The 23,568-nt window shown below is 52.2% G+C and overlaps 1 protein-coding gene across 1 annotated transcript; it reads left to right on the top strand.

Annotated features, from left to right (window-relative positions):
• Nucleotides 1-296: 296 nt before the first annotated feature.
• Nptxr (neuronal pentraxin receptor) lies at nt 297-17,800 on the top strand (the record flags this gene model as incomplete). Its single annotated transcript, XM_051189387.1, has 5 exons — nt 297-1,160; nt 9,920-10,136; nt 11,612-11,859; nt 13,729-13,908; nt 14,268-17,800. Coding segments are annotated over 5 exons (1,734 nt in total), but the record flags the coding sequence as incomplete, so codon positions are not given.
• Between the last annotated feature and the right edge of the window lie 5,768 nt (nt 17,801-23,568).

Raw genomic sequence — 23,568 nt, 5'->3', positions numbered from 1 at the left:
TGGGTCTCAGTTTCCTTTTTGTATCGTGAGCATGTTTGCGCTGAGTGTTAATTGCAACCAAGCCAGCATCATGCTTAGCCCAGAGGCCTCAGTTTCCTCATTTTTATCGTGAGCATGTTCATGCTGAGTGTTAACTACTACCCAGTTTGCAGCATGCTGAGTCCAGAGCCCCACAGGGTCTCAGTTGTCTGCATTCCGGAAGACCAGGAGAGGAACAGAGCCCAGAGAACAGGGTCGCCCTGGAACCCACTCAGCCACCGGGTAGCCATCCAGTCACCGCTTTTCGCGTGAGATGAAGTCCTGGGCGTGGCGCACGTACCCGGGCTCCCGGCACGGAACGAGTGCGGGGCTGGGCCTCAGTCGGCCCCAGGGGAGCGAGTGGGGCGGGGCTGCTGCGCCCGCCTTCTCCTCCTCCCGCCTCGCGGGCTCAGAGCGGCGGCAGCAGCGGCCGCGGTGACAACTCCGCTTCTTTCGCTCCGGCTCTCGCGCTCCCGGGCCCTGCGCCCCGACCCCGCCGCCGCTCCTGCCGGGGCCCTAGCGCGCCCCCTCCGCGCTTCACGCTGAAGTTCCTGGCTGTGCTGCTGGCCGCGGGCATGCTGGCGTTCCTCGGTGCCGTCATCTGCATCATCGCCAGCGTGCCCCTGGCGGCCAGCCCCGCGCGCGCGCTGCCGGGCGGCACCGACAATGCCTCGGCCGCCGGCGCCCCGGGCCCGCAGCGCAGCCTGAGCGCCCTGCACGGCGCTGGCGGCTCGGCCGGGCCCTCGGCGTTGCCGGGAGAGCCTGCTGCCAGCGTCTTCCCGCCGCCGCCCGGGCCGCTGCTCAGCCGCTTCCTCTGCACGCCGCTAGCAGCCGCCTGCCCGTCGGGGACCGAGCAGGGGGACGCGGCGGGCGAGCGCGCAGAGCTACTGCTGCTGCAGAGCACAGCGGAGCAGCTGCGCCAGACGGCGCTGCAGCAGGAGGCGCGCATCCGCGCAGACCGGGACACCATCCGCGAGCTTACCGGCAAGCTGGGCCGTTGCGAGAGCGGCCTGCCGCGCGGCCTCCAGGATGCCGGGCCGCGCCGCGACACCATGGCCGACGGCGCCTGGGACTCACCCGCGCTGCTCCTGGAGCTGGAAGACGCGGTGCGCGCGCTGCGGGACCGCATCGAGCGCATCGAGGTGAGCGGCGCGCCGTCGCAGACACGGGGTGGGGGACAATGCCCTGCCTGAGACGTGCGGATCCCAGGTTCCCGGGACTGCCGTCTGTTCACCCGGTGCACGCTCCAGGGAGCCTGTTACGGTGACCGATGCACTAGAGTGGGAGAACAGTGTCCACTTGTAGTGGAAATTGATTGGGAGGCAGGTGTGAGGATGTTTGGCACATAGGAGGCTCTCCTTAGATGTCCTTCTACCGGAACCCAGAGCAGCACCCGCCCCACACTCGTTACTGTTAGGAAGTGCTCCTCTCATGACCAAGAGTGCCCCAATAACACCAACCTCACCTCTCTGCACCACCTCCCGCCCTTCGGCCACGCCCAGCTTTATATACCTGAAGCTCTGGGTTCCTGGGGAGTCAGCTGATGACTCTCCAATAGGGACCCAATTAACCCTCTCCTCCTCCTTTTCCAGGTCAGACACAGCCAGCCTGGGCAATAGGGATCCTACTCTGGGTGTGTGTGATGCTAAGCCCATTGATTGGTTATACCTATGGTTCTCTCTCTCCCTGTTACACATTGCCAGTCTGGGGAAGTATAGGTGATACAGATTGGGCAGGATAAACAGCCAGGAAGCCTTGGCCATCCCCAGGCATGAACTGATTTCCAGACACAGTTAGGTCCACGACAGCGAGGAGAAATGGAGCAAATGCTATGGCCCCTGATGTCTCCCCAGGCTGAAGTCGGGCAGAGGTGAGGAGAGAGCCTGAGAGAACTAAATGGGGAAAGAAAGTATGCATGCCACTCGACGCTCAATCTGAGGGTGCAAGAGGAGATGCCCATGGGGAAAGTTGTAGGCCCTAGCCCAAAAGACCACCGGGAAATCAGCTGCTCACACCCCCACCTTCAAGGTGGCAGATCACAGCCTCCCCACAGCACGCCCAAGGCTTCCACTCCCTATATGAAAGAGAGGAAATTGAGCTGGAACCTCCTGAGTTGAGCAACAGAAGGGGAGACCAGCCAGGCCAGCACCTTTCTTCCCTGCCCAGGGGTGAGGTTTCAAAACCCAAGAGCAGGAAAAAGACCAAGTAAAAAGCTCAAAGTCTCCTCGCCTGTACATGCCAGCAGGCACTCCATCGAAAATATACAAACATAACCAAGAGGAGACTCTCCCTCAAGGAGACTGTACTAAAGTGAGAACCACTTGAGTCTCCTCAACTTTCCCTTTTGCCCTAGCCCTGACACCACAGATGGCACAGGTGGCTCCTCCCACGTGTGACTGGTCCAGCTGGGCTGACCCTGGCCCTGCTCCCTGGCGCCTGGCTCTTGATCTGCTGAGGCAGAGGGATCCTGGTGCATGGGATTTGGCAGCAGGTCAGCTTCCCAGGCTTGGGGAGCCCCAGCTTCCCTACATCCTTCCCTTTGGGTTTGCTGAGTGCAGTGGACATGATACCTCCAGGTCTGGTTTCTGAGCTTGGCAACAGCCAGAGTCAACCTCTGGGGTTATGCTGCCACTCTCAGTGGGGACTCTTAGCATCCCTAGGCCATGGATGTATTCCTCCCTTCTCATCCAGTCTGGGCAGAAGTCCAAGACTTACAGGTCTGCTGTCACCGATGCAGTCCCCCTGAATTCACTCCTGCTAATGCCCCCAGAGGTCGTGACCTGAAGGGATTTTCTAATGTCTGCCTTGCTGGCTCCTTTCAGACATCTGACACGTCCCCCCCCCCCAGCCCCTGACCACATATTGCTTCCCTTCTTGGCTTCTAGATGCATCTACCTACCCCCTCTCACTGTACCACAGGGTCTCTTCCTTCTTTCTGCTTCAAGATCCTTCTTGGGTGGTCTCCTGGGTGGGCTGAGCCACACCCAGTGGCTTCCAGGGTTCACTCCACATGACCCACAGATCTACCTGCATCTCTGTGAGCACTCCCAGCTGCCTCTTGGTTGGTCCCTCACTTCCAGAGACATCTGGGGGTGTTCCTACCCTGGGATTCCTTCATGGGGGCACACTCCTCAGCCTGAACCTGGCCACCTGCTTGAGTCTGACCTGGCTCCTTGGCCTTATCTCTCAGGTCTCTCCTGCTTTCTCTTGGGTCAGTTCAACTTCCCCCATACATACCGCACCTGCTCCAGACTCCTTCCTCCCAGAGGCCTGCCCTGGCCATACCCTGAGTGTCCCCCATCGCCACCCACCTGTGTACCTCTGGGTCACCCTGTCTCTTCCAGCCAGGCCTGACTACAATAGATGGAGACATGATACTACTGGCCTCCCCCTCATACCCTCCTGAGGTGGAAGCCGTGCCTAGGGGCTTCAGAGAAAGCTTTTTTTTTTTTTTTTAGTTTTCATTGTTCACTGAAAAAGTTTTGGGGGAAGTTTCTTAATTAATCTAACTATTCTCTGCCCTTTTGCCGTCCCCTGATATTAGTCTCCCGGTAGGCATTGTAACAGGCCAGAGTAGAATTACCATTTTCCCATCATCACTAGCCTCTGGGGATAAGTGCAAGTTGCCTCCCTTTGGCAACTTCAGTCTGTTGAATGGAGCCTTTAGCTGAAGTCCCCTGAGTGCTGTTCCCATGTCAGAGGAGGTTGACTTCTCCTGACTATGGCCAAGAACCACTTTCCAAGGGAGCCAGTCCATTTATGTGGCATCAGGTCATGCTGGTGTGTCCCAGAGTTCCATTTTTGTACTAATGTACATGTAGAGTAAAGATTCAGGATTGGTTCAGACAGAATTTCCTTGACACAGCACTGTGCTCCATCACCCTGCCGCCCCTCTGGAGTAGAGCCATGGTAAAGAGCATCCTGAAGGAATCCCAGTGGACACTGGGTTCAGGGAAGCTGATATCCTAACAATGGTCATTGTATTACTAAGCACTTACCACACATCCGGAACTTCACATCATCTCAGAGAGGTTAAAACACTGGCCCCAGGTCACCCAGCATAAGAGCCTGGGTTTGGCCTGTGAGCATCTAGCTCCATGGTCCTGTCTGGGTATTCATATTGACTCCACACCCAGGAAGACAGTGAGAGGATGCAAGGGACAGCAGTGCTCACCTTTGTCTTTGGGGGCCAAGTGAGCATGGTGCTGGCCGGGTCTCAGAGGCTGCCCCTGCTGGTGTGGAGGCTCCCCTGAGGCTGGCCGGAGCAGCTGGCCCTTTTTAGGTATGTATTATACATTGGCTTCTTCAGTGGCTGTCATGTGAAACAGGCTATGTACATTTCTGTCCTGGAGAGAGGGGACCAGAAGGCTCAGAGTTTGAGGGATGCAGACTTCTGACCCTTACCCCGTCAGGATTCCCCTTTGTAGAGACTCTACAGGGAGGGGCTGGGTGCTTGCAAAGCATGTCTGAAGCCCCGGGCCTAATCTCTAGCACACACTGAACAGGGCATTATGGTATATACCTGTAATCCCAACTCTTAGGAGGCAGAAACAAACAGATGAGACTTTAAAGTCATCCTCAGCTACATGGTGGGTTTAAGTCCATCCTGGGCTACATGAAACTCCATCTCAGAAAAACCTAACCCTACAACAGAGCAGATGCTTCCTAGATACCCTGCCGCTCTAAATGGGGCAACTGCATGCGATATACTTATTCTTTGGAACACTCCCTTTCCAGACCTCAGTTTTCATGTCTGTAAAATGTGTGAGCTGGGCTGTGAAAGGCTCCTAACTGGGCCTGTAAGTGGCAAGCCTTTATCCTAGCAAGAAGTCTGGCTTTGTAAACCCTGTATCTATCTGCCACCCTTTTGCTGTGACCTCAGACCCTCCTGTGTCTGATCCTCAGTGACCCCATCTGTTGAATGGGAAGGGATACCCTAAGACCTTTTAAAAAGTCTCTTGTCCTCCCAGGAAGAGAGGCCCTTTCTGTGGTCTACCAGATGCCCATGGTCTATAAGGGTTCATGTCTCACTTATAAAGGACACAAATCTGGAGTGGACAGGTCTGGACAGATATACTTGAGTGCCTCTGGAAAAGCACTCCCAGGATAACAGTTAGATCCTGAAGGCTCCCTTGGGCCCCCCAAAGTCACTGGGATCCTCCTCATTCTGGCTGTGGTCATCATTAATGAGTTTGTTGTTTGGTGTGTGTGTGTGTGTGTTTCTTGGTTTTTTGAGACAGGGTTTCTGTGTGTAATCCTGTTGCTTTTAGACCAGGCTGGCCTTGAACTCAGAGATCTGCCTGCCTCTGCCTCCCCAGTGCTGGGATTAAAGGTATGTACCACCATTAATGAGTTTTGCTTGTAGTTGAATCTTGAGTGGCTTTATGCCTGTGCCATTGAGTCAGGTATCTGTGGCAGGGGCCACTTGTCACTTTTTAGAGGCACAGAAGCACCATCACTGCTAGCCTGTTCTGAGGATGGACCTTCAGGTTCTGTCTAATTCTAGCTTGAAGCTGTTGTGAATGGTGTATGGTCTCTTTGGGTGGCCATCAGCCATCCTTTCTGCTGGCCCTGTTCCCAGCAGTGGGATGCCTGGGTAGCAGCAAAGACATATATTTAGCATCTGTAGGTACTGTGACACATTTTCCCAAAGTGACTATAAAAGTTTCCACGCCCACCCAGGAGCAAGCCTCGCCCTCCAGGCCTGGTCATTTGCAAGCTTCCCTGAGCTGGTGGGTGTAAAGGACTCAGGACTCCCATGGTTTAAATGTGTATGGTTCTACTAATTCATGGTGTCAGGGACTGTGCCATTCCAGAAGTCTTTGCCCATGGTGGGATGAGGTCAAAGATTAGGAATGAACTTAACAGAGTGAGCCCAGGATGCTTTGAGTGTCTTATCTCTGTTGAACTCTGAGGACAACTGTTGAGCTTATGTGTTGTCCCCCCCCCAATAGCTCTACCCAGGGGAATAGGATCAGAGAGGCCAAGGGATTTGTCCAAGGCCCACAGCAAGGTGGGGCTGAGCCAAGACTATTGCCAGGATTCCTGAGTAAATTATCTGGGATGGGGGTCCCTATTTTTGCTGAGGACATCAGGAAAGGCTGGGCATCATCAGGGTTGTGCACAGGGGCCTCAGCTGGTTTCCTGATCCAGCCATCCAGCTCCAAAGTCTCCCTATTCCCTCAGTAATGATAAAAGTAATACTAAAAACTGCTCGAGGGCCGCCTGCGACTCACCGTCTTAGATCTTGCCTTACATCTTACCACTTGCATCCTAAATGTAGGAAGTACTAAAATGTGGCCTGACTTTCACAGACGACCATGAGGGTCAGGATGGTGGAGCAGCTTGCTGGAGGCCACAGTGAAAAATCCAGCAGCTGTGCAGAGCATGCAGCTACAAGTTGATGACTGTCATGCCGGCACTGCATTGCCAGGGCACACAGTGGCTGGATGAACAAGTGAATGAGGGGGGCGCAGAAGCCATGATAGAGCTTGGAACCCTGTTATTTTCTTCGAGCATCTTGGCTTGGGTTTGAGGGAAGCTGCCATCTGGGAGAGCTCTCTTGGGCGAGGGTGGGGAGGGGCAGAGAGCATATTCCTGGCAGAAGGAATAGTGTGTGCTGAAGTCTCGGGGTGAGATGGAATTGGGGTATTAGGACATGGACACCTCATTCTGAATCGACCCTCACCCCTGCCTTCTGCCTGAACCTCCTCCCCCAGTCACCTGACATCTGGTGGTGCCAACTGCTGACTGTCCTGTGCCCAGCTTTTCTCCCAGTGTAATTATTTGACAAACTGTTTCAGGACTAGATATGGGGAAATGTGTGTCCTTTCAAGACATTTGTTTACTTAATTTTGATATGGGTCTCATGTAACCCAGGCTGGCCTTGAACTCAATATGTAGCCAAGGATAACCTTAAACTTCTAGCCCTTCTGACTTCGCCTCCTGAGGGCTGGGGTCAAAGGGTATGCATCACAACACACAGTTTATGTGGTGCTGGGACCCTCTGCCAACTGAGCTAGGTCTCCAGCCCCTTTAAGATATAATGAGGGCCGGGCAGTGGTGGTGCACGCCTTTAATCCCATCATTTGGGAGGCAGAGGCAGGCAGATCTCAGTGAGTTTTAGGCCAGCCTGGTGTACAAAGCAAGTTTGAAGACAGCCAAGACTGTTACATGGAGAAACCATGTCTTGGAAAAAACAAAAAACAAACAAACCCAAAAACACTGGTAGGGAGGTAGTATTGATAGCAATGGCAATAGCCAGCACTCCACCATGGGCTCTGAGATAATATATTACTCTTGTGCCAACAAGCACTCAGCTGGTGAAGCCAGGGCGTAAGCTGGAAGAATAGGGACACAGTTGGGTAGAGAGGCCTGCACTACTGTTCCCAGAACCTGGGCTGAGTGGGGAGGGTGGGGGCTGCATGGACCCTGAAGTCAGGCCCTTCCACTACTTCTGTCACAAAAGAAGCAGCCGCTGCGTGAAGCCAAGGCAGCTGGCTTCCCAATTCCTTCTGCACCTCAGCCATGTCAAACTAGTAGGATCCTCCTATGGGCCTCTGTAAGGTTGTCCACAGTGTGATACAGCTGCCTTTCTTGGCCTCAGAGACCATCCCTTTAGGCTTTCTTAGCAACCAGGGCAACATTACATACCCACTTTGCAGGAGAACAAACTGAGACTCAGAATGTGAAGGTTGGTATGAGGAGTGGGCACTGGACTGCTGTGTGACCACAGGAAGGCAGCCTACCCTCTCTGAGCCTCAACACCCTGGTCTCTAACTTAGTCTTCAGAGTGCAGGAACAGCTGAGAAGTGTTTGCCCCATGTCTTGTGTCATCAATACTGCTGTGGTGTTCCCTGCTGAATACTAAGGAGCCTCCCACTTCCACCCACATCCCCATCCCCATCAGCTCATGATGGCCGAGCTGGGCCTAGAACCCTGGGATTTGGCTCTAGGCCCAGATGTAATAAACTCTTACCACAGCCTCTCAACAGCCCACCTGGAGTTCAGCCCTCCCTTCCTACCCTATCAGGCACTGAGTGGGGGACAGTGTGACATCATCTCCACTTGTCCCCCTACCATCTCAGGCTGGGGCCCACTTGGCACGAGGCCCCGAGCCCATACCACACAGCCTGTGCCTGTGGCAGATGGAAGCTGGGTGGGGGTGTTTGTCTCTCTGATTCACATGCTAGGGTGGGGGTGGGCTGTAGCCTAGCCCCTGAGCCCCCTCATCCCTGGCTTCCTGGTGCCACCAAACATGTGCTTTGACAAAGAACAGCTTGTACGCTCCCCCTGGCCACATGCGTGTCCCCTTGAAGGAAGCAGACAAATGCTGCAGTGTCCAGGTCACTCCAGGAGGGGAAGGAGTAGGGAAGGAGGCACCCAGCTAGAAACAGGACGGTGTCTCTTAGTATCCCTTGAGCACTCCAAGCATCAAGGCACTGTCCCTGCCCCTGAAGCAACTTAAAGATCCTTTCAGCCTAGGTGACTCAGCCCTGGCTTTGCTGGTCATTTGCTTAGTGACACACACTGGATATCCCTCTTAACCTGTCCTGTGATAAGGAGACAAGTGTGTGCCTTGCATCAGGGTTCTGTCTGTGATAACCAGTGATGTGACCTCAGGACGAGGAGGTGCCGGGCCTCATCCTCAGCACTGCTACTGTCCCGCATGAGCAGGGTAGTGGGGTGAGGACTGTGGTGCACAGACAGAGAGAGGCACAGCCTGGCTGGGGTGTGTGTCAGCCACAGTGCTTTCGGTGCATGGGTTGTGTGGAAAGACAGCAGTGGGACACAAGCCACGCCCACCCTCTGAATCTCTCACGGCAGGGAAGCTCAATGGGAGTCACAGGGAGCCTGCAGTCATGTGTCTGAAGTCACTGAGAGCACTAAGGGTTCAAACAGCTCTCCATCCTGCTCATCACCCCAGCCACATGCTCCTAACATCTGTCATGAATCCCCCTGGGGAGTCCTGCACCCTCCATGTCCCATCTGCCCCCAGCTCTGCTGAGTGGCTGTTACAAGAGGTGTGAGATTGCCTCAAAGGACTGGAGGTCTTAGGCAAGTTCAAACTTGGCCCTCACCTTTACTCAGAGTCCCCCCAGTTTGTTCATTGACCAATCATGAATGAGCGTGTGCTGTGTGCTGCAAGCACCTACTATGTTCATGAGCACCTACTGTGATGTGTTCACTAGCGAGTGCCCTTTTCAGTCTGAGTTCTGCCTGCCTCAGTTCTGCCCATTAGGGTTTAAGACAGGACAAGGAGAGACTATGAACACTTCCTCATCCTGGGCTGGATAGTGTCAGAGCCTACCTACCTTGGGACACCCTGAATGAGATGGACATTAGTGCCAGTAGGCTCTGTTTATTGGCATTTGCCACATAATCATCCCCCAAAATGGTTCCAAAATGACAGTACAATTGTTTCATGAGGAAATGAATTCAGAATAGTATACAGTTTTTCCTAGCATCATACAGGAGGTTGGTTCCCAAGCTGGGTTTGAGTCCGTAGCTGTCATTTGAGTCTGGGGTCATTACCACAGTCCCAAACTACGAGAGTCCCATCCAGAAGGCCTGGCAGCAGGCCTGTCCTGGTAGGTCACAAATGCATCATAGCAGGCCCTGCCCTCCCTCAGCTGTGTCCCAGCCCTTAGAGAGGGATTTGTGTCATGGGGCCCAGCCATAGAAGGTTCTAGAAGGCGCTAATGTGGTCCTTTCCCACTCCAAAGCTGAACTTGTATGGGTTCTCACTCCCTCTTCATACAGGCTCTGTCTGTGGGTAGGCTGCCTGCTTTTGTTTCTCTGTCTCAGCTTTGCCTACCAGAAGCTAGGTTCACCTGTGGTGGCCAGCCGAGTGATGGCATCTCCATGTGATGTCACCATCCTTCCTTTTCCTCTGGAGCAGCAGGAGCTCCCAGTCCATGGGAACCTCTCAGCACCAGCCCCAGCCGTGCCCACCGCCCTGCACTCCAAGATGGATGAGCTGGAAGGCCAGCTGCTGGCGAAGGTACTGGTGCTGGAGAAGGAACGTGCTGCCCTCAGTCATGGCAGCCACCAGCAGCGACAGGAAGTGGAGAAGGAACTGGGTGCCCTGCAGGGTCGAGTGGCAGAGCTGGAGCATGGTAGGTCCTGGGGTGCAAATGGCTGAGCTACCAGACCCTGGTCTCTGGCTGCAACTTCCAGAGGCTGTGGAACATGACAGAAAGCCTGCTGGGAGATTGCTGTCATTCTCAAAGCTACTGCAATTAATTGTCATTTTCTGGTTTTGCTGGGTCCAGGAACTGGCTGATTTAATCTGCACTAACTGCAGGGTTCTTCATAGGTAATGGCAGTGAGTTTGAGAGAGGTCAAGTGACTTGTTAAAGATCACATAGCCAGTGAGTCAGTGGTCTAGACCTATGACCAGATCCTTCAGACTCCATGGCCATACATTCAGCTGTCCATAATTAGCACCTATTATTAATCTGCCAGCCTTCTGTCATTTATTTAGCCCTCAGGGGGTCAGAGAATAGACAGTGTAGGTGTAGGTGAAGGTATCAGGTCTCCTGAGTTCCAAGTCTGTCACAGACTTGCTATGTGACCTTGAAAGGTCATTTTCTTTCCTCAGGCCTCACTGACTTCACTTGAGAGATGGGGAGCAGGCTTAGGGACGTATGAGCTCTCATGGGCCCTTGTAAGGGCGAGATGGGGAGATGGGAACTAGGAGTGCTGGGGTGTCTTCCTGGGAGAGGTCTTAAGCCAAGCCTGGAGAGCAGAAGCAGAAATACCCGTGGGAGCCAAGGGGCCATGCTGGGTTCAGCTGTAGGGGAAGTGTGGGCCTGAGGGGCTCCAGGGAGGCACCCAACTGAGTACTTGAACTTCAGCAGTGGTCTCTGTGCCCTAAGTCCAGCTACTGTGCCCCACACACACCCCTGAGGACCATGGGAAGTGCCTCCTCCTCTCTTAACTGCCTTCAGGACAGAGGAAAGAACTCCTGGTAACCTCCCTCATCCACCTCCCCATCCCCCTCCCCTGTCACCACATCACCTCCCATCCTGGGGCTCCATCCCTGTCTCTATACTGAGTTGTCTTTGACCTTTTGTTCTAATCCCAGTCCTGCCACTTGCTTTCTTTGTGACCTTGAAAAAATAACCTCTGTGTGCCCAGGTATACCTGAGCTTGTGAGGAAGTGACAGAAGGTACTTAAAACCAGCCTGCCACACATAGAGCACTGCAGATTGCTTCTTAAGTTGGTGAACGACTGTCAATAGCCATGATTACAGCCACTCTGGGCCTACCACTCTCACTGTGCTGAATGGAGAATGTGTCATTAGCCCATTTTCCTGAAGAAATGGAGGCTCAAGGAAGTTGTATTTATCTCATTGAGACTCATGGGTCAGAAAGAGATGATGGTAAGATTTGAACTCAGGACATCCGAAGACCAGAGAGAGCCCCTGTGCCTAATTTAGTCACACCTCTCAGCCCGGAGGCAAAGTAGATGAGGTGAAATCCCTTGGCACCCCCACGCCTCCCCCTCAATCACACCTGTGTCCTAGTGGCCTGGAACCATCAACCCTCATTTCACAGTGCCCACTGACCCTGCCCTGTCCCTTTCCAGGGTCTTCGGCCTACAGTCCCCCGGATGCCTTCAGGGTCAGCATCCCCATCCGCAACAACTATATGTATGCCCGCGTTCGCAAAGCACTGCCAGAACTCTATGCCTTCACTGCCTGCATGTGGCTGCGCTCCAGGTCGGGTGGCTCCGGCCAGGGCACCCCCTTCTCCTATTCGGTGCCCGGGCAAGCCAATGAGATTGTGCTGCTGGAGGCCGGCCTTGAGCCAATGGAACTGCTGATCAACGACAAGGTGGGCGGATTGTAGGACACTGGGCGGGGCTTAGGGACCAGGGGCAGGGGACAGGTGGGCTCTGCTTCCCAAAGCACAGGTGCCCCACACTACGTCGGTGCTAAATGTGGGTTGACACTTTAAACACCTATTGTGTGCCAAGTTCAGTTCTGGGAATGTAGACAATCCATATCCAGGGCTGGCTAAAGAAAGGAAAACAGGCTGACTTCTAGGTCATGTGGGTAGAGGCCGGCCTACAGGCATCTACACCCGGAGCCCTGTGCATTCTTCTGAACGGGGGGGGGGGAAGAACTACTAAAGGGCTTGTCTGGGGAGAGGCAGGCTGCTGGTGATCCCCAAAAGCAGATACCACAGGTCACACTCGCCTGGGACAAGCCCACAAGCTATACATCTGGGAGCTCCGCTGGGTGTCTAAGAGACAGGGGTCAGTGGCTCAGGAGGGTCACTGTATTGCCTTAAGGTCTCAAGATCTCAGGGTTGACCAAGAGGGCTGTCCTGGCCCCTTCATCTTGGTCTTTGCTGCCTGGCAGAGGGCAGCAGAAGGCCCTCGAGATGGAGAGTTCAGCACCCTGGACAGGGCACAGCATTGCCAGCATTGTTCCCGACCTGTGGCTCTTCCCTCCTCCCCTCCTGCCTCGAAGCACCAGGTTTGCCACGCTGATTAGATGCCCTTCCAGGGGGCTTTTGTCAGCACTTTCTCCCACCCCCCCCCCCCCGCGCCTCTCCCGCTGGCGTCCCCTGCATCCTCCAGCTCTGACATCTCACTGCCATAGCAAAGTGCCTGACAAGCAGTTTAAGGACAGGTTTATCCTGGCCTGCAGCTTGGGGTACAGTCCATCTTGGGAAGGCAGGGTGGCAAGAGCAGCTGTAGCTGTGAGGGCCAGAGTGTGAGGAGGCTGGTCACAATGCAGAAGGAGATGAATGTGGGCTCCCAGCTGGCTTCTTCCATTTTATTCAGTCTGGGAACTGCAGCCCATCAACCACATTTGGGGTAGGCCTTCCTCCTATTAGATCTCTCTAGAAACTCTCTCATGAGCAGTAATGCCCAGAGGCATATCTCCTGGGTGATTCAAAATCCAGTCAAGCTGAGAGTGGAGATAAGCAGACACAGGCCATGTTGTCCCTGAAGCCCTGCTTTCCCATGCAGGCACAATTCATTCCAGGCCATGCCCAGACCCACCACGTGAGTCTAGAATGGGGCCTGGCATCCAGCAGGCACCAGAGAATGCCTTGTGAAGTCATGATCTCAGAGCATTTGTGAGATAAAGGAGCCCTTTAAAGCCACAGACCAGTGGTGTTCACCTCACAGACCAGCATCAAGCCATTAGCAGAGGCTTCTAGAGCACCATGAGTAAGAGTCCCAGGTTGCATCTAGGCTCATGATTGATTAGCCATGTCTGCATTGGGTGCAGGAAGAGGCAGCAACTGTGTGTTTTCTCTAGCACTTTACAGACAAGGCTCTGGAAGAAAAGACAGCCTCCCTAAGGTCACATAGGGGCTGGTAGCAGATCCAGGGCCAGACACTAGGACCCAGCCTCTGAGTTCAAGGCTCATTGTGGCCTAGTGAATGAGCCCCACTGTGTGGTGGGCACTGTTTTAGCATGTAATAGGAAATGGGTTGTAGACACTGCCCTACCATATGTGACCTTGGAGCCCTGAAAACCATAGTTTCAGATAGTGCCTGTGACCTGAAGGAAGCTGCTTGGTGGGGTCATATGGGAAGAGGGAAAGTCAGGACAAGAAAGACAATGGATGGAATGCAAGTTTGGCCTTGGATTCTGTCCCTAGAGGAAAGCTGTGAGGCTGGCTGCAAAGCCACCCTTTTCTCCCAAGTTGGGCCTCTCACCTGGGTTTGGGTCCTATATCCAGGTGGCCCAGCTGCCTCTGAGCCTGAAGGACAACAATTGGCACCATATTTGCATTGCCTGGACTACCAGGGATGGGCTGTGGTCTGCATACCAGGACGGTGAACTTCGGGGCTCTGGTGAGAACTTGGCAGCCTGGCACCCCATCAAGCCACATGGTATCCTTATCCTGGGCCAAGAGCAGGTAAGGCTCAGGTAGCATGTACCCCCAAGTCATTATCCCATCTTATCTGGGGCCCATGAAAAGGAAACAAGAGGAAGCTAAAACAGCAGTGAGCTGCTGTCTGACCCACCCATTGGCAGATGGGCAGCTTGAGAGCTAAAGAAGCAGGTGGAGCTGAAACCTGGGATGAGACTGAAACCTTGGAGTGGTGCTACAGAAGGGCCTTGGGAGTGAGGCTAGAGCCTTGGAGGAAGCATCCTCGGGTGGGGCTAGAACCTTGGGAACCTGGCTTTGGCAGGCATAGGGCCTGGCTTGGTTATCTCTACCCTTTTTCCCTCATTCCATGTCTCTCTCCTTTCTTTGTTGCTCGCTTGGCTTAGGATACCCTGGGGGGCCGATTTGATGCCACCCAGGCCTTCGTCGGTGACATTGCACAGTTTAACCTGTGGGACCATGTCCTGACACCTGCCCAGGTCCTAGGCATGGCCAACTGCACTGGACCACTGTTAGGCAATGTCCTCCCCTGGGAAGATAAGCTGGTGGAGGCCTTCGGAGGTGCAAAGAAGGCCACCTTTGATGTCTGCAAGGGGAGGGCCAAGGCATGAGGAGCCACCTTGTTCAGAGCCCTTCCCTTGCCTTGAAGGGGCACTTCCCTCCTCAGCCTGTTCACGTGCTGACCCTCCTACCACACCCCTGGCCATAACTCCCACTTCCCATCACAGGCACCCACACCTTCAGAATGCCCTGTGCTGGATGGATGTCCCCTCAGCTGTCTAGGTAGGGACCAATATCTCAAATCAATTGGTCCAACCTGGAGTCGAGGCAGTCCTGACTCCTGGCAATGTGTTGGTATGGTCTCTCCCCTGCACACACTCTGCCCTCCCACCAGCCACACCAGACTGCACTAATTCCAACATTCCCTGAGGAGTTGTGGGGAGAGGTGGCCTTTAACCCTCTCATCCCCTGTGCTTCAGGCCTACACAGGCTGTAGAAGGGATGCCAGTGATGAATAAAATCAGACCCTCCTCATCTGTCTTCCTCAGTTGCCCACAGGCGCTACAGGATCATCGTTCCCATTGCCCCTCTCCTCCTCCCTCCTTGCTCCAGTTTCTTTGCGTGTTGTGGTAAGACTGTTGGTTTGCTGTCAGTTCAAGCCCTGCCTCAGTTTCCAGGATGTTCCCTTCCCAGATTCCACCTAACAGCTAGGGACCAAGACCTTGGAGGCCAAAGGGCTGTAATCATCCCCTGTACCCACTGGCAACTTTGCCCACCAGCATGGTTGACCACCCCACCCCTATGCCCACGACAGGGCTTTGTTCACTCTAGCCTAGCCTGAGAGCATCCAAAGCAGAGGCACCATGTCCTAGGAGACATTTTCCTGCCAAATCCGGGTGGCTCAGCCATCATATCAACTCCTTCTGCATGGTCCTGGAAAGGCCGGAGGATACTGAGAGACAGGACAGAGCACTGTGTGAGAGAGAGGACCCCTTGTTTCATACTCAGTCCTGCTGCTGACTTGCTGTGTGGCCTTCTTTAAGAACCCACCCTTTCTGGGCCTGGCTTTCCTGTGAGCTGAGGCCATAGTGTTGGCCGCTTCTAAGAACGCCACACTTAGAACATGAGACAAGCCATGATACCTGGTGGACAGAGCAAACAAAGAGCACTGGAGGAACAGTGGCTTAGCATAGAAGGTTCTGGAACTGGAAAGCAGGGGTTAGGGTCACAGCTGGCTCAAAGGGTCAGTGTCAAGGACAAGGCTCAAGACAGACCAGACACATATTGGATCCTTCACCCTTGCTTCTCTGAGAGTGTCTCAGCTAGAGGCTGAGTCCTTACCAGCTCCCCAGAGCACAGAAGCACAGAAGCATGTCAGTGCTGAGAAAGACTGCCCATTGTAGGCTCTTCCTTGTGGAAAATGGGGAAGAGCAGAGAGAGGGCAATGAATAGCACAACATGGCAGGCCCAGAACTTCTGAGTCCCTCCTCAGTGCTCTTCTGTGTACCATACTGCCTGTTGTTGAGGGCCTTTGAGTCCAGCTTATACCTGTGCAGGGAGGCATTTGAGAGGACACAGTGTTTTCCAACATCTATGTGGGACATCCAACCCCAGGCTGTCCCCACCAACTTTTGTCCCTGTCTGTTCTCCCAATGGCCATTCAGCCTGAGACATGGTGCAGGAGTGGGAGGTTATAGCCCTTGCCGGGGAATCGAGTCCAAGACTTGCCTCTGGCCTGCCGATCTCTGTTTCCATTTTGAGAGCAACTACGTGTCTCAGCACCTCCATCCCCTGAAGATAGTTGTGGTGGCTTCAGCCAGACCTGCTGAGATCCAGGTTGCCCAGTAACAGCCAATGACATCAGTTCCAGTGCTGGGTCAAGTGTCTATCATTCATGTTGTTGCTGGGTGACAGCTGAATTCAGAACTTAGACCTCAGGGACTCTGAGCCTCATCAGGCTTTTGCTATTGTTCTAGAAGAGGTAGCTTTAGAGGAGACCTTGGGAGGACAGTCTTGGGAAGGATGTGGCTACTGGGTCATGTGAGCCCACCAGACACACCATTCCAATCCTTTCTGCTTTGTCACAGTGGTAATAAAAAAATGACACCTCTGCCACATTCTCATGCCAGGTCACCCTGGTTAAACTTCAGCCACCTCTCCCCAGGAGAAAAAAATGGAGACACAGGGGCATGTCTCTGAGTGTGGATCACCAGGATCACCAGGGAAAGAACTGGCTCTCTCTTTCCTGTTCTTATCTGTTGGCTATGAATATTCCCTGAGCACGTGGACCAGTTTTGATGCCTTCTGCTGCTCTCAACAGGATAGTCATGACCCTGAGCTGCCCCCAAGGTCTGATGAAGATGGAGATGGGTTTTCAGGCAGCCTTAGACACTGTAACTGCAGAGTGCTCTATCTGCACCATCTGGCTTATCCTCTCAGCACAGTATGAAGAGGTAGGACTGTTCTTAGCCTGTGATGCAGGAGAGGACAGGGCTCTGAGAAGGTAGAGTAACTTGCCTGATATCAATTGGCCAACTGGTGACAGTGCTATTTGTTTGGAGGCAGGGTTACATGCATGGAGGACAGGGCCACCTCCTTGAGTGCAGAAGGAGCAGAGATGGGGTGTGGGGCTCAGAGCCAGTGAAGGGTCTCTCAACTATGCTCAAGCCTCAGCCTTTACTTGGGCTGCAGTTTTCAGGGCAGGAAAGGAGTCTCTGAAGTGAAGGCAGGAAGGCAGGGCGGAGGTGGCACCTCCTCAACCTCCTGTTCTGGACAAGGCCTAAGCCAGGTGCACTAAGCTGATCTCTGCCAGATTCCCACCTCTGAGGCATGTGGTGGCCAGTTTCATATCCCAAGGCATCATCTCACCAGTTATACATAAATGGGGACCACAGGCATGAGCATCTGTGGGAGGGAACTCAACCCTTGGCTTGCAGATGGGGAAGCTGAGGCCTGGCCGAGAGCTCAAATGACCCTTGAGTCCCCTCTGATTGTGCTTCATCTTCTCATTTTTCCCCAAACTGTGTCCCACCTACCTATAAATCCCAGCACCTTTGGCCTGAGAAAACTGGAGAAGTGTCTTCTCCCAGATAAGGGTCTCCTCTCTTCACCTCTCAACTCCAGCAGCCTGCCACCCCAGGTCCCACCTCCCAACCTATCCCCTGCCCCTGCTGGGTGAGGAACCAGCCCCTTCCCAGACTGAGCAGCCAGCAGTACGCATGTGAAGTGGTCACCATGCTCGGACACTGAAATGCGTGCCCTCCACTGCCCTCCCTCCTCACTTGGCTCTATTCTGTATATAAGTAACATGAGATCTTGTGTGTATGTATGTGAGTGCATGTGAGATCTGTGTCATGGTTTTGTTACCATTTTTGTTTTTGTAAATTTGAATGTTCAAAATAAACGTGGTTTACTCGGAGGAGGCTCTTTTTTTTAAATGTGGGTATTGGGGGCCACTCTGACCTCACAGAGCAACATCTGCCCCTAGCCTGCCCTAAAACCTCACCTATCCATATATGCCCCCCCCCCCCGGCCTGGCCAGTTCCACTGATCTAGGCTCAGACACACAATTTCCCAGAATTTCTGAGGAAGGTTGCATAGAAGCAAGTCCCATATGTAAAGTGCCCCAGTTCTAACTTGGCTTTGGCCTCATTCCCAACACCCCTTCCCCACCTGTGCCCCAGTTCCAGAATCCAGGTCCCTGGTGTTGCTTAGGACCCAGTCTTCCTCAGTTACATGCCCAGACCCCAAGAGAGCTGCATCCCTTGGGGGCTTTGGGAGGTGGTACGAGAAAAGAAAGAATATGGAATCACAGCTTCCCTGTTTTCCACTTCCCCTTCCCTCCCAAGTTTTGTCTAGGCACATCTGGAGCCTCTCATCTCTAGACTGGACTCAGACCGGCACTAGGTCCACATCATCTTGGGGGATCTTACTAGCATGTTACTAGCGTGTTACTATTCCTTGTTGAACGTGACCTCAAGTGGTGACCTTTGGGAAATCAGGGCAGAGGGGCGGGGTTGGGGGTTATGCATACATGAAAGACTGAGCTTCCCAAACTCCCAAGACTGGATTTAGTCCTGGAGGAAACGCTGCTGAGGCCTCGGGCCTCTGTGAGCTCCCAGGTTTTTATTAAAACACAATCCCAGGGAGCTGTGGGCAGATATACCTGGAAGACTGAGCTGCTGGCCAACATGCCTTGTTCATCCCATCTTACACCACTTTCCTTGCAAACATCCTCTCTCCCTTTGTCCCACTGAGCTGGCAATGTTCCACCACCCAGGGAAACCCCCTTCTACCTGCTCCACACCTGCACAGGCAAATGCAGCAGGCAAACCTAGGTCTCTATAAGCATTACCACACAAATCCGCAGCCAGAAATGGCCCAGGAACAGCCATCCCCTCCTGCCTCTCTTCAAGGTCTTGCCTTCCCAAACAGCAACATCATATCTCCTGTCCTCAGTCTTTAGCCCTCTTCCCCAGCCCTACATGCTGGAGGTTGACCTTTCCCTCCCAGTTCATCAAAGGGTAAGAGTGATGGGCCAGTCTTCCCTCAGTACCTTCCCCAGGCCTGACAACTGTGCCAGCCTTGTTCTCAGCTTCCTCTTGGAACTCCAAATGAGCTATGTCTGCTTCTCTCAGAGGCAATAAGATCTGGATCTGGATCCATCCGTTGGACCTCCTTTTTTTCTCTCTCTATTTTGTTTTTTTTTGTTTGTTTTTTTTTTTTTTTGTTTTGTTTTTGTTTTTGTTTTTCGAGACAGGGTTTCTCTGTATTGCTATGGTGCTATGGAGCCTGTCCTGGCACTCACTCCATAAACCAGGCTGGCCTCGGACTCACAGAGGTCTGCCTGCCTCTGCCTCCCGAGTGCTAGGATTAAAGGTGTGCGCCACCAATGCCTGGCTCTGTTTGACCTTCTCAAGAACTGGTCTACTGAATCCCCAATTCCTTCCTCCTTGTCAGCTCTGTCATTCCTATGGGTATTCAGGTGACCAAGTGTCTCCTCCCTTAAACGGGCCTTATTTGGGCTTATAGTTGCTAAGGTTTCAAATCCATGGTCAGGTGGCGGTCGTTTCTGGGTGATGGTTGAAGCAAAGCATCACAGTAAAAGGGTGTGAAGGAACAAAGCTGCTCTCCCTTGGTAGGCAGAAAGCAGTGTGTGGTTAGGACCAGTACACCATTCAAAAAAGCATGTGCCAATGAACAATTCCTCCAAACAGTCCCCACTCCCCAATAATCCTAAATCATAAGTGCAGTAAATGTTGGAGTCAGTGCCCTCTGAGCCAATCACCTCTCAGGAGCATCACCCTCAAGAGATCACCCATGAATCTCTCAGGAGGATACTTCAGACACCCACAACATCCCCTTAAGCCAATACCCTCTTTGACCATTCCTCACGTCTTTGTTCCTTTTGTTACAAAACTGCCTGGAAAAGCACCTGTTTCAGGCTGATAGCTCACTAGAGTGTCTGTCTGGCATTTACAAAGCCCTGGGTTCCATCCCTACTATAATCCAAAGGTGGTAGCAGATCTGCAGGCTCTGGAATAGGGAGCTGGCCTCAGTTCTATTCGCTTCATCGGTGGCACCCAGGTACACAGCAGGTGTTGGGTGGCACTGGCCCTAGCTGTCTGCTTCCAGGCAACAGGGCTGGTTCAGCCAGCTCAGCTAATCCCAGGGTGCACAGGGCCCACTGCTAGGCTGGGGCAGGTCTCTTCTGAGAAGCCTGGGCCCAGGATCTTGACCTCTGAGCTCCCATTTCTCACCTGTAGGACAGAACAGCAGCCATTCTGCAGGAAAGACACAGAGGCAATGCTGGAGATGTGGAGGGTTTAGAGGTGTCTGGTTTGGCACAGTCTCCAGGATGCCACGACCATGTTGTGCCATTGAAGATGGTGTCTTAGCCTGTGGGGGGGGGCTGTTGTTTTGTTTTAGACAGGGTCTCTCTCCATAGCCCTGGCTGCCCTAGAACTCACTTTGTAGACGAGGCTGGCCTCACTCACAGAGATCTACCTGTGTCTGCCTCCCAAGTACTGGGATTAAAAGCATGTGCCACCACTGTCTAGCATGTTTCTTTTTATTCTGGCTGAAACTTGCTGTGGTTATAGGCATATCCCATGGTGCCCAGCTTCCCCAGGGTAGTTAGCGTGCAATCTAGACCTCCACCTCGGTCATCCCAACACAGCCACCTCTCAGCTCTCTCTTAGCCACTCTTCTCCCTTTGCTCATCACACTCTGGAAATGCTGGACATCCTTCTGTTTCCCATGTGCCAGAAGGAGGGAATGTGCAGATGTATTTCCTTGACTCTGGACTGCTCCTCCCTGTTTCCCAGCAGACTCACCTTGGCTTGCTACTTAACCCTAATTTGTTACACACCACTCACAGAAATTTTGCTGGCCACCTGGGCTAATTGGCTACTTTTTCACTCTGTCATTTGCCCTACCTTTTTCATGTGTTAGATCTAAGAAGTAAGCCATTTCCACTCAGCCTAGACCTAAATGTGTACCTGCTCAGATGTCTTCTTTCATGGTGGCCACTACATGCACCTCTCTTTGTAAACATCTTGTTTGCTTTTACTGTGGGCCTTTTACTCTGGGATTTTACCCAGAATGCCTACTGAATGTACATCACTTCCATAGCAGAAGGAACTGGGTTTACCTTTTTCATTGTTATGTGTACACCTCACATGGTACAGACTAAGTACTTACTTAACATACATTAACCAGATACTAGTAACTGACCGAGTGTTTGCTATGTGCCTGTCAGGTCCATATGTTCCTGAGAAGGAGAGTGTGGATTGAGGAAAGAAATAGACAAAAGACAGAAAATAGAGTGGCGAGGGCCCTCAGGTACTGTAAAAGGCCCCAGGTTTCCCAAGTTTATTATTCATCATCCTTATATACCCCAAGCAAAAGGGGAGGGCATGATACAAAGAACAAGCATAATTACCTTCCCAATACCCAAAACATCTGGTCACCATTCCCTAAGTCAAAAATCTGTAATTTGGTCTTGAGGATCAAGACATCCAGTAGCCACACCTTAGGGCAAACATCCTGTTGTTTAACTTTGAAGGTGCAAGAAAAAATTTGAACTCTGACCTTAAGTCAAGATGGAACAGAGCTGCCTCAGTGGGCCTCCACATGTGCCAAGCACTGCTTTTAGCACTAGGCATATATTAGCTTATTCAGCCTAGCCACAGAAGAAACATGAGAACTGAGACCCAAGAAGAGGCTTTGCCAGGATCACAAGGCTGGAAAGTGACAGCACCAGGATGTTCACAAAGCCTGATTCCTGAAGAAACAAGTCCTTCAGTCAACCTCTGTCACTGTAATTAACCACCTGAGATAATCCACTTACAAAAAGAAAGGGTTTGTTTTGCCTCGTGGAAGACCTAGTTCATGGAACAACATATGATGGCAGGAGTATGAGAGGAATAAAATCACTCACCTCATGGCAAGGAAGGAGGATGGAGAGGAGGACAGGCCTCACAGTTCCCTTTAAGGGTATGTCATCAAAGACCTAAGGGCTTCCTGTTAAGGACCCACCAATCAAAAGTTCCACAGCCTACCAATAGTGCCAAGCTGGGACCACACCTTAGACACATGGGCCTCTGGGACACATTCGTCTTCTAAACACACAAAGGCTGCATGAGGAAGTGTGTGTGTACATGTGACTTCAGGCTCCCTTTGTCCTTTCAGGGACATCAAAACGAAGAGGCAAAGGTGGGACTTCTTTTGCAGATTCTCTCTCACTGAGTAAACATAGCGACATTAAACACATATTACCACTAAGGCATCAGACTGGAGTTGAGACAAAGGTCCCAGAGAGAAGAGTATTTCAGAGGGCTGCAGCTTTCCTCCAGGGGCACTTGACCACTTATAAGAGATGCCTCAGGTGAGAAGAGAGTTTCCTGTTAGAAAGTGGCAGTTCAAGATGAGGCACTCTGGGAAAGCTTTCAGGAGCACACAAGTTACACTATTGATGCACATTGCATTCGAAATAAGCCCAATTCTTCCACAAAGGAAGACTCATTTCTCAGTTCTTTTGCTCATTAAATTAAAATGCCAGCCCTTTCAACAATGGCTTGCTTGATGCAAAAACCTACCCTTCCTGGAGAGTGGAAACCTCATCCAAACACTCACACTGTGTTTTTGTTATATACAATGATCAGATACATCTTCAAAGAGATTGGAGTGGAATTTAAAGTCCAATAGAGGGGCTAGAGAGGTTGCTCAGTGGTTAAGAACACTAGCTGGTCTTCCAGAGGTCTTGAATTCAATTCCCAGCAACCACATGATGGCTCACAACCATCTGTAATGAGATCTGGTGCCCTCTTCTGGCCCACATGCAGACAGAACACTGCAAACATAATAAATAAATAAGTAAATCTTAAAAATAGTATGAAAAATAGATAGGCAACAATTTCATTAAACTAAATACAGGTACAACATTCACACATATGCCCACATACACACACATTTACACATATGCTCATACATGTACACTCATACATACACACCCATTCACATATCTGCACACACACACACACACAAACACACACACACACACACACACACACACACACACACACGAACAACAAAGGAATCTGCCTCCATCATGGACACTGCCCTTTACTTTTGCAGGGTGTTGTTGGGAGACACTGGTAATGAGCATATGAGATTGCTTTATTTTTTTTTTTTTAAGGTTTATTTTCTATGTTCCTAAGGTTTATTCATCTATCTATATTTGAGGGTGTAGAAAGATGTGGCAGGATTGTGCATGCACAAGAATCCCTAGAGTTGAAGTTACAGGCAGCTGTGAGTCACCATGTGATGCTGGGAACTGAATCTGAGTCCTCTGGGAGAGCAGTCATCTTTCTTTCCAGCAGGGCCTTTTTTTTTTTTTTTTTTTTTTTTTTTTTTGAGACAGGGTTTCTCTGTATAACAGCCCTGGATGTTTTGAAGTTCACTTTGTAGACCAAGCCGACCTGGAACTCAAAGAGATCCACCTGCCTCTGCCTTCTGAGTGCTGGGATTAAAGGTGTGTGTGTCACTACTTCCCCACATGTTATTTTTTAAAACTGATTGGGAAAAGGAAAGGAAACAGCCTTCCCTGAGACTTGGAAGGAATGCAGCCCTAAGGACACCTTGATTTTAACCCAGTGAGACTCATTTCAGACCTACAGAACCAGT

This window comes from Phodopus roborovskii, unplaced genomic scaffold (assembly GCF_943737965.1).
Source record: "Phodopus roborovskii unplaced genomic scaffold, PHOROB, whole genome shotgun sequence".
Taxonomy (NCBI): Eukaryota; Metazoa; Chordata; class Mammalia; order Rodentia; family Cricetidae; genus Phodopus; species Phodopus roborovskii.
This window is presented reverse-complemented; position numbering and strand designations above follow the sequence as displayed.